Source organism: Natrix helvetica, assembly GCF_964273705.1.
Source record: "Natrix helvetica genome assembly, chromosome: 1".
In the NCBI taxonomy this organism is placed as follows: domain Eukaryota; kingdom Metazoa; phylum Chordata; class Lepidosauria; order Squamata; family Natricidae; genus Natrix; species Natrix helvetica.
The window spans coordinates 237286247-237301836 of NC_138548.1; the positions used below are offsets into that span (position 1 = coordinate 237286247).

The 15590-nt window shown below is 40.5% G+C and overlaps 1 protein-coding gene across 2 annotated transcripts in view; it reads right to left on the bottom strand.

Moving 5' to 3' along the window:
- Positions 1-15590, bottom strand: part of SDK2 (sidekick cell adhesion molecule 2) — a 468912-nt gene that overhangs the window by 11868 nt on the left and 441454 nt on the right. For both annotated transcript variants that reach the window (XM_081938775.1, XM_081938774.1), the window contains 4 exons: positions 13507-13693; positions 5215-5352; positions 4215-4376; positions 1856-1981 (listed from right to left, as the gene is read on the bottom strand). In XM_081938775.1, coding sequence (XP_081794901.1) covers positions 1856-1981; positions 4215-4376; positions 5215-5352; positions 13507-13693 — 613 coding nt within the window. The remainder of the gene's footprint in view (positions 1-1855; positions 1982-4214; positions 4377-5214; positions 5353-13506; positions 13694-15590) is intronic.

A 15590-nucleotide genomic window follows, 5' to 3' on the forward strand; every position in this document is an offset into this window, starting at 1 on the left:
TTTTTTCCAGGCTATTGAAACTTTGAACAGTCATCAAACAAATGGGTCGAGCACTATCTGTATTTCCTCCCATGTTAAACACTTTATTTTTCCCTGGCCATCCTTTGTATGATGTGTCAACCACTAGAACACTGAAAAGCACTAGGTAGAGTGATACAAATCACTTAAATATTTTTTGTTTTATAAAAGCAAAATGATGCTGGTTCAACTTTAGAGGTATGAGTGGCATTTGGTCTCTATTGAATTGAATGATTCCTTGGTCTTTCTTGGTATTGTAGTTCTTTCTGTTGTACTAGCAAGATTTCAAAATCCCACTTTCACATTACACGGAGAGGAGGCAATATGATCTTTATTTTCTCCTGAAAATCCAGAGTGGCATCCAAATTTAAATAGGTTGCATTCCAAGGAGTTTACAGTCTAAAAATTGATGGGAGTGCTAAAGACAATGGGAGGGAAGAGGAAGCATGAGGAATGCAAAGAAATGCTGAAATGTAATTTGATTTCTCTAGGAAGGGGGAAAGAATCCATAATGACTTCATTGGGGGGGGAAAAAAGAACCATAAAGAGGGATTTGTATAAAAAGAGAAAATACAAGGCAGTTCAGCCGGGAGAGAAATTCAGGTCAAAAGAAGGTGAGAATGGAATTAGAAAGGAAAATTATGAAGCAGGAAATCCAAAGACAGGGGTATACAGGGTGCAAACATCAGAAGACCAATTATGACTCATTTCACATACGATGCTTTCAAGTCTAATGGTGACCTGTTTCATACAGGAGGCTAAAATGATTTTTTTTAAAAATCTAGCATTATATCTATCTACTAATATGGCTGCATCTTTGTTCAGTTTTGGTTCCTTTGGCTGTGTACAATATTAGCAACATTTAGATGTGCACAGAAATAATCCAAAATAGGTATCGGTAACTTTCTGTGTCAGGATAAGTACTGTCAGTCTTTCACACATTCTTTGATAAGCGTTCTAGACTTAATGATAATTAATAACCTCCATGCCCAGACTTCTGCTCAATTTGAGGTCTGTGAAAGACAGTTATTCGCAGCAGCTTCATTAAAAAGGAAGCCCAAGTCTATTTCACAGCAGTTGGGTGATTTATGTCCTTGTATGTACCCAACTCCTGGCCTCTGGGTTCATCAATCATCCCTTTTAGCTGAACATTTCATTCCCGGACTTATCCTCTTATAAGAGGGAGAAAGGAGCAAGCTGAGTATACTCACTGTATCCTTTTGGAGAGGAAGACACCCCAAAAGTAAACCAATTCAATTAGATTTTCGGCTGGAAAGAGGCAAATGCATCAGTGGGGGAAAAGTCCCTTTAATTTTTCATTCCACATTATGGAGAGATTTGAAATATATTAGATTCATGTATTCAGAAGGAAGTTCCCAAGTCTGGATATCCAGTTTCAAGTTACTCAAGGAGCTCACAATTGTTATGACCTCAAGAACCAGAAGAGGTAATTTCCAAAATGTGCATAGCTAGAATAACCATGCTATGAAAGAACGACTAATGTGCTGTAATGAATATTAACACCTTATATGAATACATGATGTTTACCCATGGAAGAAACTGACCTTTGTTTAATTTACCATTTTTGTCTAGTTTTTCCATAAGGAAAATAATAATTCCATCTCATCTCTTCTTTGACTAGATTATTCAATCACTTCTGATCCAGAGGTAGCAGAAGAACACACCCAAATAAATTACTCATTTAGAGATCTTCTGGAAGAAGAGGGGCTCAAGGTAAGAAATTTCAGTTGATTTTCTGGCTGTTCAAATAATCAAAGGAGCCTGGAGCCATGGGTGAAACAATCAAAGGAAGGTGAACTGAATCCAGTATTGGTACCTGAAGGTCGTGCTTCAATGACGTATCTGGTGATGGGCCCTTTTCCTGGGTCACCACTCGACCAGTGAATTGTGATGGCTGAACCATATCTGGAGATGAAGGGCTCACCGGGAGGACCTGGAGCACCTGCATTTAAAACAATAACAACAACAACATCGTATCATATCAGTGGAAGAATTATGCTATGACGCTACACAAATACTTCAGATGAGCCCTATAAGAACCACGCCTTATAGCAGGGTCTCCAAACTTGGCAACTTTAAGACTTGTAAACTTCAACTCCCAGAATTCCTCATGTTAGCTGATGAATTCTGGGAGTTGAAATCCACAAGTCATAAAGTTGCCAAGTTTGGAGACCTCTGTCTTGGGGAATAGTAGAGAACGCTCCTTTAGTATTGAAATAGCATTCTTGTGGAGCTGATGGTGGACCTTGCATTTTCTTCTCCACATTGTCTATCTTTAGTGGCCTTAATTCGGTCCTAATCCAAGTCTCTTCTAGGCTTTAATTAGGGTCAAATGGGCCAAAACAAGAGTGCAAGAAATGGTTTGGGGGAGAAATGGGCAAGGTTCCGCCCCCTTCAAAGGCTATATTTCTTTTTTCAAAAACTTTTAAAACATTTTTCCCCAGGCTGAGAAGAAATGAGAAAAGTGATGTCATCAGTGGACTACTGGGCCAAATTTTACAACCTGTTTTTAAGCATGTTTGGATGCTGCCTAATTCGTTAGACAAAGTAACATATTATTTAGTTGCAGTCCAGTCTCAACCATGAAGTTTCACTGGGTGGCCGAAGGCTATTGAGCTTTCTCAGCCCAAAGCTACTCATAGGGTTATTTGGCATGTGGGCAGAGGGAGGAGAATGGGAGGAGGAAGGGAATATTTCATTTGAACTTTTGAATGAAAGGCAAGGTATAAAAACTAAAATATATAAATAAAGTATTTTAGCGCTAAATAATAAATGAAAGACAAAAAAAGGTTACCAAAGTTGTGTTTTGATGCTTAATTTTGATTACAATTCTGGTGGGCTGCAAATCCCACAAAAATGGTATTTTATAGAGGAAGCTATTTTATATCCATTTCTTGTTATCCAAATACCTGCTCTATTTAAAAAGCAATATTTGAAGCATTAAAAACATAGATTGAACCGATTCATGAATTTATAATATAGACATTTTGGTTTAATGTGGATGTTAGCCGTGTGGTTAATTAAACAATATACCTGCTATTTATAGGCATTTATCAGCTAGGGAAAATGTTCCATGTGCAAAACTGAAGTTGCTGCTAGAGAGAATTCCCCCCCCCCCCCAGATACTGGGTAATCCACATTTACTGAGCTTAAAGGGGCTTGTTAAGAGCCACAGTGGCACAGTGGTTAGAGTGGAGTACTGCAGGCTACTTCTGCTGCCTGCCGGCTGCCTGCAATTTGACAGTTCAAATCCCACCTGGCTCAAGGTTGACCCAGCCTTCCATCCTTCCGAGGTAGGTAAAATGAGGACCCAGATTGTTGGGAGCAATAGGCTGACTCTTAGAGAGGGTTGCAAAGCACTATAAGTCTAAGTGCTATTGCTATTGTTTACAATGCTGGACTCAACACTGGAACATATGAAGGAACAACTGAGTATGCACAATTGAGATTCGTTTTGCAATTGAGATTCCTTCTATCACACATACACAAAGGGCTCTGGCTTTAGAGGTTAGTAGTTTCAGATCATCCTATGATGTCTTTTTTCTCTTTAAGGACCCACATGGGCCACATGAGTTGATGGCAACTTTTTCCAATGATCTTTGCTAGACCAAGGAATAGAGAGAACTCTAGAAAATTGGGGCCAGCAGACAGTTCCGAACAATAATGCTGTGCATAATTAACCATTATATTTATTTGTGCTGTTATCTCTTTGCTTTCTATGTTATTATGACTGCACAAAACCAGTAAAGAACAATTGTTTAAGTTTTGATTGATTGAGATGTACATGAGGCATGGATCACTCAAGACACGTTGAGAAGAATATTCCTGTTTTGAAGAATTCTAGGAACTTATATATCCAAAGCAGCCACCTACAAAACAAGATATTTTGCACATTTTATTCCATTCTGTCCGAAGATGAAGAAGAAATATGATTTTGCCATACTAATCAACAGACATGGAAGACAAGAAACTCTTTCTCAAACCTGAAACTGAATCCAGTACTATTTAAGCACCTTAGATTAGGCAGGCTCCTATTAAAAACTGGAGTCATAGAGGAAGTATTGTGGTTTGTTACTGGACATGGTCCTAGTTTAAATTCTAATTGTTAAGGTCTGTTAAGAGTATGTGAAGAATGATGGAGAAAGGAATCTTATCTCTTAGTTTCCTTGATGTACCTTCTCCTGGCCCTGTAGTGATGTTGGCTTCTACTTCTGGACCATAAATGAAGGTCTTGGCTCGAATTCGGAATCGGTAGGTGACACCTTCGGACAGGTCCTTGACTTTCAGCCACAAAGGACTGTTTCCTTTCACATCCACGGTCACAATTTTGCTGACCCCTGGAAGGCAGAAGGACACATATTATGAGATGGGTCCGGGAGATTGGGTAGAGTGGGGAATAAAGCACAGTGAGGGAGCAACCAATAAAAAGCACCCTAGTCTGGCACAGGGATGAGGCTGTTACCTAGCCATTCCAGGGAAAGAAGCAGTGGCTGATTTCAGTACCCCATTGCCCATGACATTCTACTGGGCCTCTTGGCAGGATTGGGACTTGGGAAGACTGTTTTACAGTGGTTCTAATCCTTCATGTGAGAACACAGTAAGAAAACGGTGTTGGGAACAACAGTTTGACATCTATGTTGTTGAATTATGTTGATTCACCGGGCTTGACTTTGCTTTTTGTGTTACATGGACTGACATTGAGGTACAATGTAAAGATAGATAGATAGATAGATGATAGATAGATAGATAAATAGATAGATAGATAGATGATAGATAGATAGATAGATAGATAGATAGATAGATAGATAGATAGATAGATAGATAGATAGATAGATAGAGATGGACAGACAGACAAATAAACCAATCATCAGGGTTCACATTGTCTGAAGAATGTCATTATCTTTTCATAACTGATTAAGTTGTGGCTATTAGGATCCATTGCCTTTATTACTGGGGGGTTTACTGATGGCTTATACATCTGAGATGTGGAAATACAATTTGAAGTTCAAAAGGTTCTGGTTATGGACAGTCTAATTTTTTAAAATCTGTAGTCCTATAGTCATAAATTAGAACATTCTCCTAAGACAGCAAGGTGTGTTCCCTGGCCATTCATTGTTGCACTTGGAGTCATGCATACCCAGACTTGCATATCTGCATATCCTGTAAGCTCCTTACCATCCACAGGCATGCAGGGTTCATAAATGAGCCGGTAGCCTTCCAGGATTCCATTTGGGAAGATCGGGGGCTCCCAAGACACATTCACCGAAGTTGTGGTCAGTTCACTGAATTTGACAGAGCCTGGGGAACTGGGAGCTTGGAGGAGAAAATAAAATAAGAAGGAAGAGTAGTGCTATATTACATGATCTAAAACAGGTGTAAACAGCCAACCTTGGTAACTTTAAGACATATGAACTTCAATTCTTAGAATTCCCCAGCCAGCCATGTTGGATGCAGTTGGACACCCGTAATCTAAATGGAAGTTATAATGGCTATTGACCAAGAGTCTGAAAAAATGAATGGTAAGCCATTAAGAAAAATGCAGTTTCCCCTTGAATATAGCCGGTATACAGTCTTTTCTGAACAGTGAGTGAAGGGAGACAAAGTGATCGGGAAATCAAAATAAATGTGGAAGCCAAGTGAACTGTGACAACCAACCAGAGTCACTGGGAGTTAGGCAGCATATAATCTACATTTAATATGTTATTTAATGATTAAAACGGGGGAGACTGTAGGTTGGGAAGTCAGTGGAAGGGGAAACATTGAATTACATAACTGTGTTTCAAAAGGGCGTCCGAATTTACCAAAGAGCATAGGACTCCCTCGGTCCTTGCCTCCACACCCAAATTTTGACAACAGTCTTCCAAGACCTTCCTTTCTATGTGCGGCCATTTTCAGCACAAAAACTGTACACATCCTGGTGCTTTCTTTGGCTGAGCTGCTTGGAGGGAATGGAAGAATTGAAGGAGACAGAAATCGGGCTGGAGAGAACGCGATTGCTATCTGCGTTTATGCTAGGCTGACTTCAGGTGTTGTAGAGCTTCAGCAATTTAACAGGGCAGAATATTTTCTTTTTCATTTTTTACAACTGTAGAAGGAACGAAGGAAGAAGTCAAGCCCAAATCCAGAAAAGGAACTAATCTTGGATGCCTATTTTACTAGAATTGCCTAAAGTGACTTCAGCTGCGCTAAACCTTTTTTAATCTTCTGGGATTGAATAATTCCCTCTGGCCGGTTTTTTTTTTTTTTTTTAAAGGATGACAATAAGGCAGTATTGTATTTCTCTTGTTTGGTAATAAATTTACACAGGTGTAGATTGTTTTTCCTTCCTTAACCCTGGGCTCTTGGTTGCCTTGACAACCAAGACATTTTAAATATCTGGGTTATCTGGGGAAACATTTAGCTGCTTTTGGCAGGCTTGTGACACTGGTGAGAAAGAATGAATGAAATCACCAAAACAAAACAAAACAAAAAATCCTACTGAGACACCCATTTAGAAAGTAGGTCATGAGTCAGTTCCCCACAATTTTTTTAAAAGGAAGAAAAAAAAATGCAAAACCGACAATCACAACTGGTATGTGTTTGAAACGTATTGTCTTAAACTATAAACTATTCCTTCCAACTAACTCACTTCTGTGAAAAAGGGACCCACTTCATACCGGGAACTTTGGCTTTATCAACACAGAAGGTGTGATCATTTTTCATTCTCTGTTTTCCTTTTCTTACAAGTGATCACAACTAACCTGGGAGGATTGTTCTGAAGATGAATAAGGGCTGTGGCCGTAAAACAGTTCCCACAGTTGTTTAAACATCAGCAATGAAGCAGCTATATTAAATGGCTCAACTGGCTTAAGTACATAGGACGCATTCCCACAACTGCAACCAACCCATCTCTTCCTGGTATCTAACAGCTGCAATAACATTGATCCAAATCCTTATCCCTGCACTATTTTTTTTGTAAAGAAACCTAAACCGCACTCCGGCAGTAGCAATTGTTTTGCTCATAGAAAAATATCCAGATAGTGGGCTCTTTGTTTTCCACAAAAACTGAGCAAACACTTCATTTAGCAAGTCATGGCTCCCCCCACCCCATGCTAAGAAATTAAATTAGCTTGAACTTACTAGCTGTGATCTGCAAAACAGATCCCAGTGCCAACCAATGCTTGAAGGGGGAATAAAAAGAAAGAGACCGGAATGGTTTTATTTGAAATTAGGCCAGATTTAGTTACGCTCATTGAAAAGAAGCAAGATGATTTTTTCGTTCTCTCAAAACATATGGCAGAGAGAGAAAAATCCTGCCCATTCTGAAGGCTGATGGATCATAATACATTCTCTCTCTCTCTCCCTCCCTCTGTCTTTTCCCCATGGTGACCTCTGTCTTGAAGCCCATTATTGCCTGTCAGGTTTTTCCAACACAAATACCAAGAGGAATGAAAAGAAACATATAAATAGATTTCCTACCAAGGAGATGGAAAACAAAATTAACATTCCTTTGTCATTTGTCCATTTTCAAGAAAAAAATTAATGTCTGAAATAAGACTTTATGTAGCATACAGATGCCAATAAATAACCTGGTTGGTGACATGACTTAGCTTGGAAAGCAAGTTTTTTTTTAAAGTAACATTCTTCCTGATTAATTGCACCTTTCTTGATGGCTTGAATTAGCACGTTTTTGTAGCTAAAGGAACACAGTTTCTTCCCTGACAGTATTATGATTTTAAGTAACAACAACAACAACAAAAGCAATATTTTCTTTTTGCAAACAAATGTCTGGCACAAAAACTGTGAGAGTTATTTTTCATATTAATAAAATAAAGGGTTGCCCTAACAATAGAAAATGGGAAACACAGAACACTTGTTCTCTAGCAAAACCTTTATATTATAGGACAAGAAAAATCATAGCCGGGGTGGAACCTGATAAAACAGATTGGCTCCAGACTGGCAAAGAAGTGAAATAAAGCTGTATGCTCCATCGTTATTCAACCTATAGGCATAGTTGCTGGCAGGCAGGTGGTGTGAAAAATGTAATAAATATTGAGAGAGGATGAATTGGAAGAACGTGAGTGTAAAACTGGAGGGAAAAATAATAATAACCTGCCCTACGCTGATCACGCTATTCTGATAGCTGAAAATGCAAATGATCTGGAAGCTCCGGTAATGAAAACCAAAGAGCAATGAAAAATGGAACTATGATTAAATTATAAATAAGAACAAACAATAATGAGTCCAGAAAGAAGCCTGGAAAGAACTGACAGTGAGAATATTAAAGTGATGGATAGCTTCTACCTTTCAGACAGTAAAAGAACCAGCAATTAAGCAATGGGCCACAGACCAGTGCTTGGTAGGATAGCAACAAAGACCTTTTTAGAATTTCGAGCCATGACATGATCATTAAAATGTGTCCTCCTGAAATTCTGTATAAACGTCTTTGAGATTTCCCTGTCTTAGTTCCTCTAGTTGGTTGTGATAGCTAAAGAAGAAGGAAGAATAAAAGAATAAAGCTGGATATTCCGTTAAAAACCATTTTTATCTATTCATACTTGCTAACAAGACAACATTAGGAGGCCAAGTTAAAGACTCGTGTAAGAAGGAAAAATAAGGACAAGCTGAAAGAGGAACAGGGAGGCTGAGTAGTGGCAGTGCTAAGAAAACATTCATTATGACATTCAGAACTATAGACAGAGAAACTACTATATCATAGCCCTAGGCAAAATGCCCTTCTCTTTTCTTCTGGTTCCATTGAAAAGAAATGGAAATAAATTGAATCCAACAGATTGAATTGAAATGGAATCACTGGATGGAGTTTTAGAGCTGAGCAACGGGGTTGATAAAAGAAAAATAAAGGAAAATATCCCTAACACCTCTGGTCAAAATCCATTGCCATGGTTCCTCTCATACTCGGCTGTGTTTTGCCAAGAATAACCTTAAGGACTCCAGAAAAGGGAAGCCAGGAAAGCAGATCCTAGTTCAGGCTCTATTGACTCCCTCTGGACAGCAGTGACGTGCAGTCAGGTGAGGCAAGTGAGGCACAGCCTCACCACTCTCATCATGAAAAAAAAAAGGAAAAGGAAAAAGCTGAGCTAGTTGCTGCCTCACCGTGGATGACTCTGCTTAACCTCACTGGTGCTCTCCCTCCCCAAGTGTAGTGACTTCCTCCCCAGGCCCACATTCATTTCTCTCTCTCACACACACAGCTGGATAAAACTATATAAAAATCTAGCCCAGCTTCACTGATTACAAGTTTGAAAAGGCAACGTGGCTCCACCTGCAATCAAACTACACTTAGGGAGGGAGAGCACAAGCGAGCACTGAGGAGACCACAGGAGGAGGCAGGAAGCCAGGCAAAGAGCCATGCTGTAGTACACACACTTCCCCCCAGCCTCTTTCTTTTGGAAGGCTCGGCTCGGCTCCTCTCCGGCTTCTCTGCCTCTCCTCTCACCCCAGCCTGCCAGCAGGAGGTGGTGGGTGGGCTTTATTGTGTTCCAGGCATTTCCCACCCAGACAGCAGGCTGCATTTGCAATGGTGGAGGTGTTTGGGAAAGGCAGCAGGGGAATGGGGGGGGGGGATGGCAGAGGAGCTGCTTTCAAGCCACTGGAAAAGATATCCAATCCAACTTTTGTGTGTGTGGGGGTTTGTTTGAGAGTGAGTGAGAGAGGAAGGGGTAGGAGAGATAGTCCAATCCAACTTCTGTGTGTGTGTGTGTGTGTGTGTGTTTGAGAGAGGGGGAGGAAGGGAGAGAGGGAGGAAGGAGGGGAAGGAGAAGAAAAAAAAAGAAGGAGCAAAAGAGAAAAACAAATGCTGTCGCTTTAAATTGGAACTGAGCATGCCTGGCTGTGGAATTCTGGGAGTTGAAGTCCACAAGTCTAAAAATATTTGAAACCCAGCACTGTGTCAGTGCCTCACCAGTCATAAACCTCACCGCATGTCACTGCTGGACAGAGATAACCAAGATACTAGCTTAGATCCTTGGTGATGCCCTCAGCATAAAGGGCATTTCATAAGGCTCAGATGCTAGAGCTGAATATGGCTAACAGCCCCTTCTACTTTCTCTCTTTTAAAAAAAAAAGTTGTTATTGGTTTTGATATCCCGATATGTAAGCTGAGATTGTTTTGAAATGCATTATCAAATCAGAAGTTGTGTGAAGGCGGAACAGGTGATACCAACAGGCACAAAAAAATGACTTTGAAGATAGAGACCAGGGCATCAGACCACAGAGTAGCATATGCCTTTTCCTTCAACATCAAGTGTAGCCTAAGTAGTTTGAATATCCGGCGGGATTTCTTAGAATGCAGATTCTAACAGCGGTGGTGGCGCAGTGGTTAAAGGCAGTACTGCAGGCTACTTCTGCTGCTTGCCATCTGCCTGCAGTTTCACCAGGCTCAAGGTTGACTCAGCCTTCTATCCTTCCGAGGTGGGTAAAATGAGGACCTAGATTATTGAGGGCAATAGGCTGGCTGTAAACCACGTAGAGAGGGCTGTAAAGCACTGTGACGATGTGTATAAGTCTAAGCGCTACTACTATTCAGCAGCAGTTCAGTTATCAGACGTCTAGCGGAAAGTTTCTTCAAAAGTGACAGGAAGTTTGGAGCAGGATGAGGGTGAGGCAAGTCTATAAGATTTGGGCAGGAGGGAGGGAGCTGCAGAACCATGTTGGATATGGTGGCTGCTAACCTGAAATTAGGAGTGTGTGGAGAAGAACCTGCACTTTAGAGGAAGACCTGTTAGGCAACTTTTAAGACTTGTGAACTTCAACTCCTTAACAACTTTTAAGACTTGTGACCTCAGCTTAGCCATTTAATAACTTTTAAGACTTGTGGACTTCAACTCCTAGCATTCCCCAGCCAGCCAAGCTGGCTGGGGAATGCTGGGAGTTGAAGTCCACAAGTCTGAAAGTTGTCAAGGTTGGAAAATGCCAGATCTACATAGTGGGTCTGCCCAGAAAAATAAAATAGGATCACTTGTGTGATTTTATTCTTTTATAACAGAGAGTTCTTGGCCATATCATTCTTGAACCAAATACAAAACATCCCTATGTTTCAAGGCTAGAATAGATTCCTTTCATCATGGGTCTTTGACCTGGTATTGAAAAGGAACAGCAGAGGTGGAGAACACACATTTGACACTGGGCAATACTGTGTGCCTTTATAACAAGAAATAAATTGGGCTGGGAGATTTCAAACTTGAAGCCCATTTGCGAGGGCCGAATAATGAAGCCACAACAATGGTAAGATGAATGAAGCCAGGGAACAGAACATTTTAAAAGGAAATAACAATAACAACATAGCAACTTTTAATCTCTGTGTAATTCATTCCACTCATTTTTAGCCTATTCAACTGAAGGCAAACATGGGGGACATTTTGATTAATCGACCAGCAGAAGGCCCCATCTACTGGCTCATTTATAAAAGCAAATCTTTCCCTATTTCTTCTGAGTTCCTTTCATATTTTCGACCAACGAGGACATTGAAATGTGCACCATTACCGTTAAACTGTTTTACCTGGATAATCTCCGCAATCCATGGAAGCAATTCATGAGATAGATTTTTTTAACCACATCCTTTGCCTTTGGTTCCTGTTCTTAGCTACAATATTTTACTTTTATCCAAACTAAAGGGCAGATTTAATATTTTCAGTCAATCTTCTTCCTTATTTCCAGAGGTTTGTCATTTTTTCGTGGAAACTTCCAATTTTTCTATGCATTTTTATAGCTGATCTTCTTTCACTGCCCACCCAATTCCCTCTCGGAATGGCTTTTGAATGCCGTTTTACTAATATATTGGCATAGTCACAGGTACTTTAAAAGACTTTTGAACATAGACACATTGCAATATCGCTCTCGAGCTTCCATACTCAATGGCATTTATTTATTATTTTATAACCGTTGTGGCGTAGTGGTTAGAGTGCAGAACTGCAGGCTACTTCTGCTGACTGCCAGCTGCCTGCAATTTGGCAGATTGAATCTCACCAGCCCAAGGTTGACTCAACCTTCCATCCTTCCGAGGTGGGTAAAATGAGGACCCAGATTGTTGGGGGATGACTCTTTAAACAGTTTACAGATGGTTTACAGAGAAGGCTGTAAAGCGGTATAAGTCTAAGTGCTATTGCTATACTATAACTGATCTTCCCTTGGGTATGATCTTTTTTCCAGGGAGGATTTTGTTTTCAAATCACCACATAAACATAGAAAAATGCAAAGATTGGATAGAACAGGGATGCTAGCATATTATTTTCTTTCTTCTTCTAGAGAACAGATTAAAGGATTTTTCCTAATTCAGAACCAGAAACGGTGACATTGGCAGACTCTATGATCATTCAGCTGTTGAATAGTTTGGATGCAGCTGAGGATGAATTTTATATTCTCTGGAAGCTCTAGATTAGCAAACACACACACACACACACCAAATGGATGTCCCTACTAGTCTGACAGGTACATCTAACTTAAAAGTATTCCACATGTACTTAAACATGTATTGAGAAAGAGGTGGGCTGGAATCTGGAAATCTTCAAATCCTCCCTCCCTGCCTTTAAACAAGCCTTGAAAATCTGGCTCTTCCACTATGCCAGGGATCAGCAAACTGCGGCATGTGGCTCTTTCCTCCCTCTGCTGCAGCTCCGTCACTGGTCGGCACCACAATTTTGAGAGGAGCTTCCAGTTTGGGGAGGGGGGGGGGAGAGAAGCACAGTGCACCAGGAGAAGAAGACTCTATGGCAAGGGGAGGGCTTTCCAGTTGTCTCCACAATTATTAGGGCTTTCGGTTATGATAGGTAGAGGAAAAAGTATTCCGAGCTAGGAGGAGACTCTATTGTGGGGGAACTGAACTTCCGGTCAGCTCCAGAATTGAACAGGGGGCTTCCGGTTAGGACCTTTGTGGCTCCCAGTGTTTTCTTTTCCGTGGGAAATGGGTCCAAATGGCTCTTTGAGTGTTTAAGTTTGCCGACCCCTGCACTTGGTCTTTTCTATCATTCATCTTCTTAATTGAATGGTGCAGTGGCCTAGAGGTGAAGCTCTTGCCTCACAATCAGCAGGCTGTGAGTTCAATCCTAGGTAGCGACAGATATTTCTCTCTCCGGGCACAATGAATAAGTATCTGCTGCAAACTCTGCACTGGTGACAGGAAGGGCATCCGGCCAGCTCAACTCCATTCAGTTGCCCCGACTCCACCCCAATCCAAGGGATTATGAGGTCATTAAAAGACAAAAAAAATTCTAAATTAATGGTTAAAACATGTTTGGATTTAGATAAGCGGCAACAGAATTCAAGGGAGGTTGAACTTAGCTTGTGGTTACCTAGGGATTGTAGGCTGATCCCTCTTTTAAGTCTTCCCCCAGGTTCTGTCACTCTTTCTCCTACAGTGATTGAACATTATCTGTAACTGGGCAACTGTCCACTTTAGCAAAGCCTTTGCCAATGCATGGAGAGTCTCTCCCCCGCCTCTGAATGCCTACTGGCCAGTGCTATGCCACCTACCTGCTTGCTGGGTCCTGCCCTTGATAGGGATACTGCGGGGGCCATCACCGGCAGCATTGAAGGCAAGGATGGAGATGAGGTAGGAAGTGTAGCCCGTCAGGTTCTTCAATTTGACACCACTCTCTGGTAAGAAGAGTGTTTTCACCCTTTCAGTTTCATTCTGCCGCTGAGCTTCCCATAAATAAATCTGTGGAACAGGGAAAATCGAATGCAATTAAGGATATAGAAGGAAAATGTGCAGGAGAAAATAAAGAGGCAAGAGGATGAAATAAAGACTCGCTTTGGTTTTGGCACATGAACCTGCTCTTCCATTCCAAAATGTGGACATGGAAAGTCAAATTTTCCTAAACTAACAAGTTTTCATTCTAGTGGTTATGCATCACGTCTTTTCTTTCAGAGTTGTATCACTTTATGTACCACCCTTCAATTATCTGAAGCCTCACACCTGGATTCTTCAGTATCATCTCACAGACCCAGTTGCATTTCATTGACTCTTTAGAAAAAAGCTTTTTGACGGTGTTGATGCATTGGTAAACTAGAATCACCCAATAACAAGGTAATACATTAAGAGATTCTTAATGAAGTGATACTTCAAGAAAAAGAATGAAGTCTCCCTTAAATCAACCTTGATTCCTGGTGACTACATTGTCTTCTGGGGTCTTGTACAATTTTCCAGTCTTGTCTATATCCGTAAGATTTCGTAGTGGTCTCCCCTCAAAATACTAATCAGATTTGACCCTGATTAGCTTTTTTGAGATTAGCTACAGCTAGCTAAGTGCTGCCATCTATCCACCACAATACACTGTGAAACTGAAAAAGCAATGGCCCATTAAATAACTGCCTAGTTACTTGAAGAATTCAAAAATGTTGAGATTTCTGCCTCATAAATACACAGGTAATAATTTATACAAGCATTGCCTCTCCTTTTTTTCACGATAGACATCTGTTTAAGGTTGGAAATTGATAAAGCATTTCCTTTTTTCATTTCCTTAATGTAGGAGAAAATATCTTGATACATGAGCCGTGGAAGTGCTGATCAAAGCATGGCAACCCTGGGTGCCTCCTCCCAGATTATGTTTAGAGGGAAGAGGGAATTGAGGACAGAAGGATTTGGGAGGCATGGGTGTAAGAACAGGTCTCAGGGAAATCTTCATTCATCAGAGGGACAGAATTAGGAATACAACTGGTATTAGGAACGGCAAATATTAACAAGCTGTAGATGTGCAGTACTATGACATGAACTTGTTTATAAAGCATTTTAAGTTGTTTAGCAATGTGACATTTTTATGTTAATACAGTGACTGCACTATCCTACATCTTTCCCACATTGCACATAATGATGGACTCAGAGACAAAGAAATAAAGGAGAGAAAAATATCTAAAACAGAGGAAGTTTTACTGGTATCAGCAAGAAAAGAGATCCTGCAGTAGTCTCCCAGAGTTTACGGGATTTCGTTTTAATTTTGAAGAGCAAAATGATAATAAGAAAAGGACACTCACAAAAAGGAGATGTGTGACAAGGATGAATCTCTAAACATGTTTTTTTATTGTTAACTATTACACTGTTTGAAGAATTTTAAAGCAGGATGCGGTGGTTTAGTGGTTAAAATGCTGGGTTTGTTGACCAGAAGGTTGACAGTTTAAGAGCGGCATGCGATGGGGTGAGCTCCCGTTCTTGCCCCAGCTTCTGCCAACCTAGCAATTTGAAAGCATGCAAATGCAAGTAGATAAATAGGTACCACTTCAGTGGGTAGGTAGCAGCATTCCCTGCACCTCTGGTATATAGGCATGCCGGCCACATGACAATGGAAGCATCTTCACACAATGTTGGCTCCCTCAGCTAGGGAATGGAAATTAGCACCATCCCCTAGAGTCAGACAGGACTACACAGAGGAAATCTTTACCTATTTTTTTTAAATGAAGAGAATGTCTTCAGAGAACTTGAGACAAATGAAATGAAATGAAAATGTATTTTAAAGCAGAGGATCTCATTAACGGTAGGCGTATTCCTTGTATTACTGGAAAATATCAAGATTAAGATTATTCATTCTTCCACCAGACAAAACTGTGCAAATAATTAAATC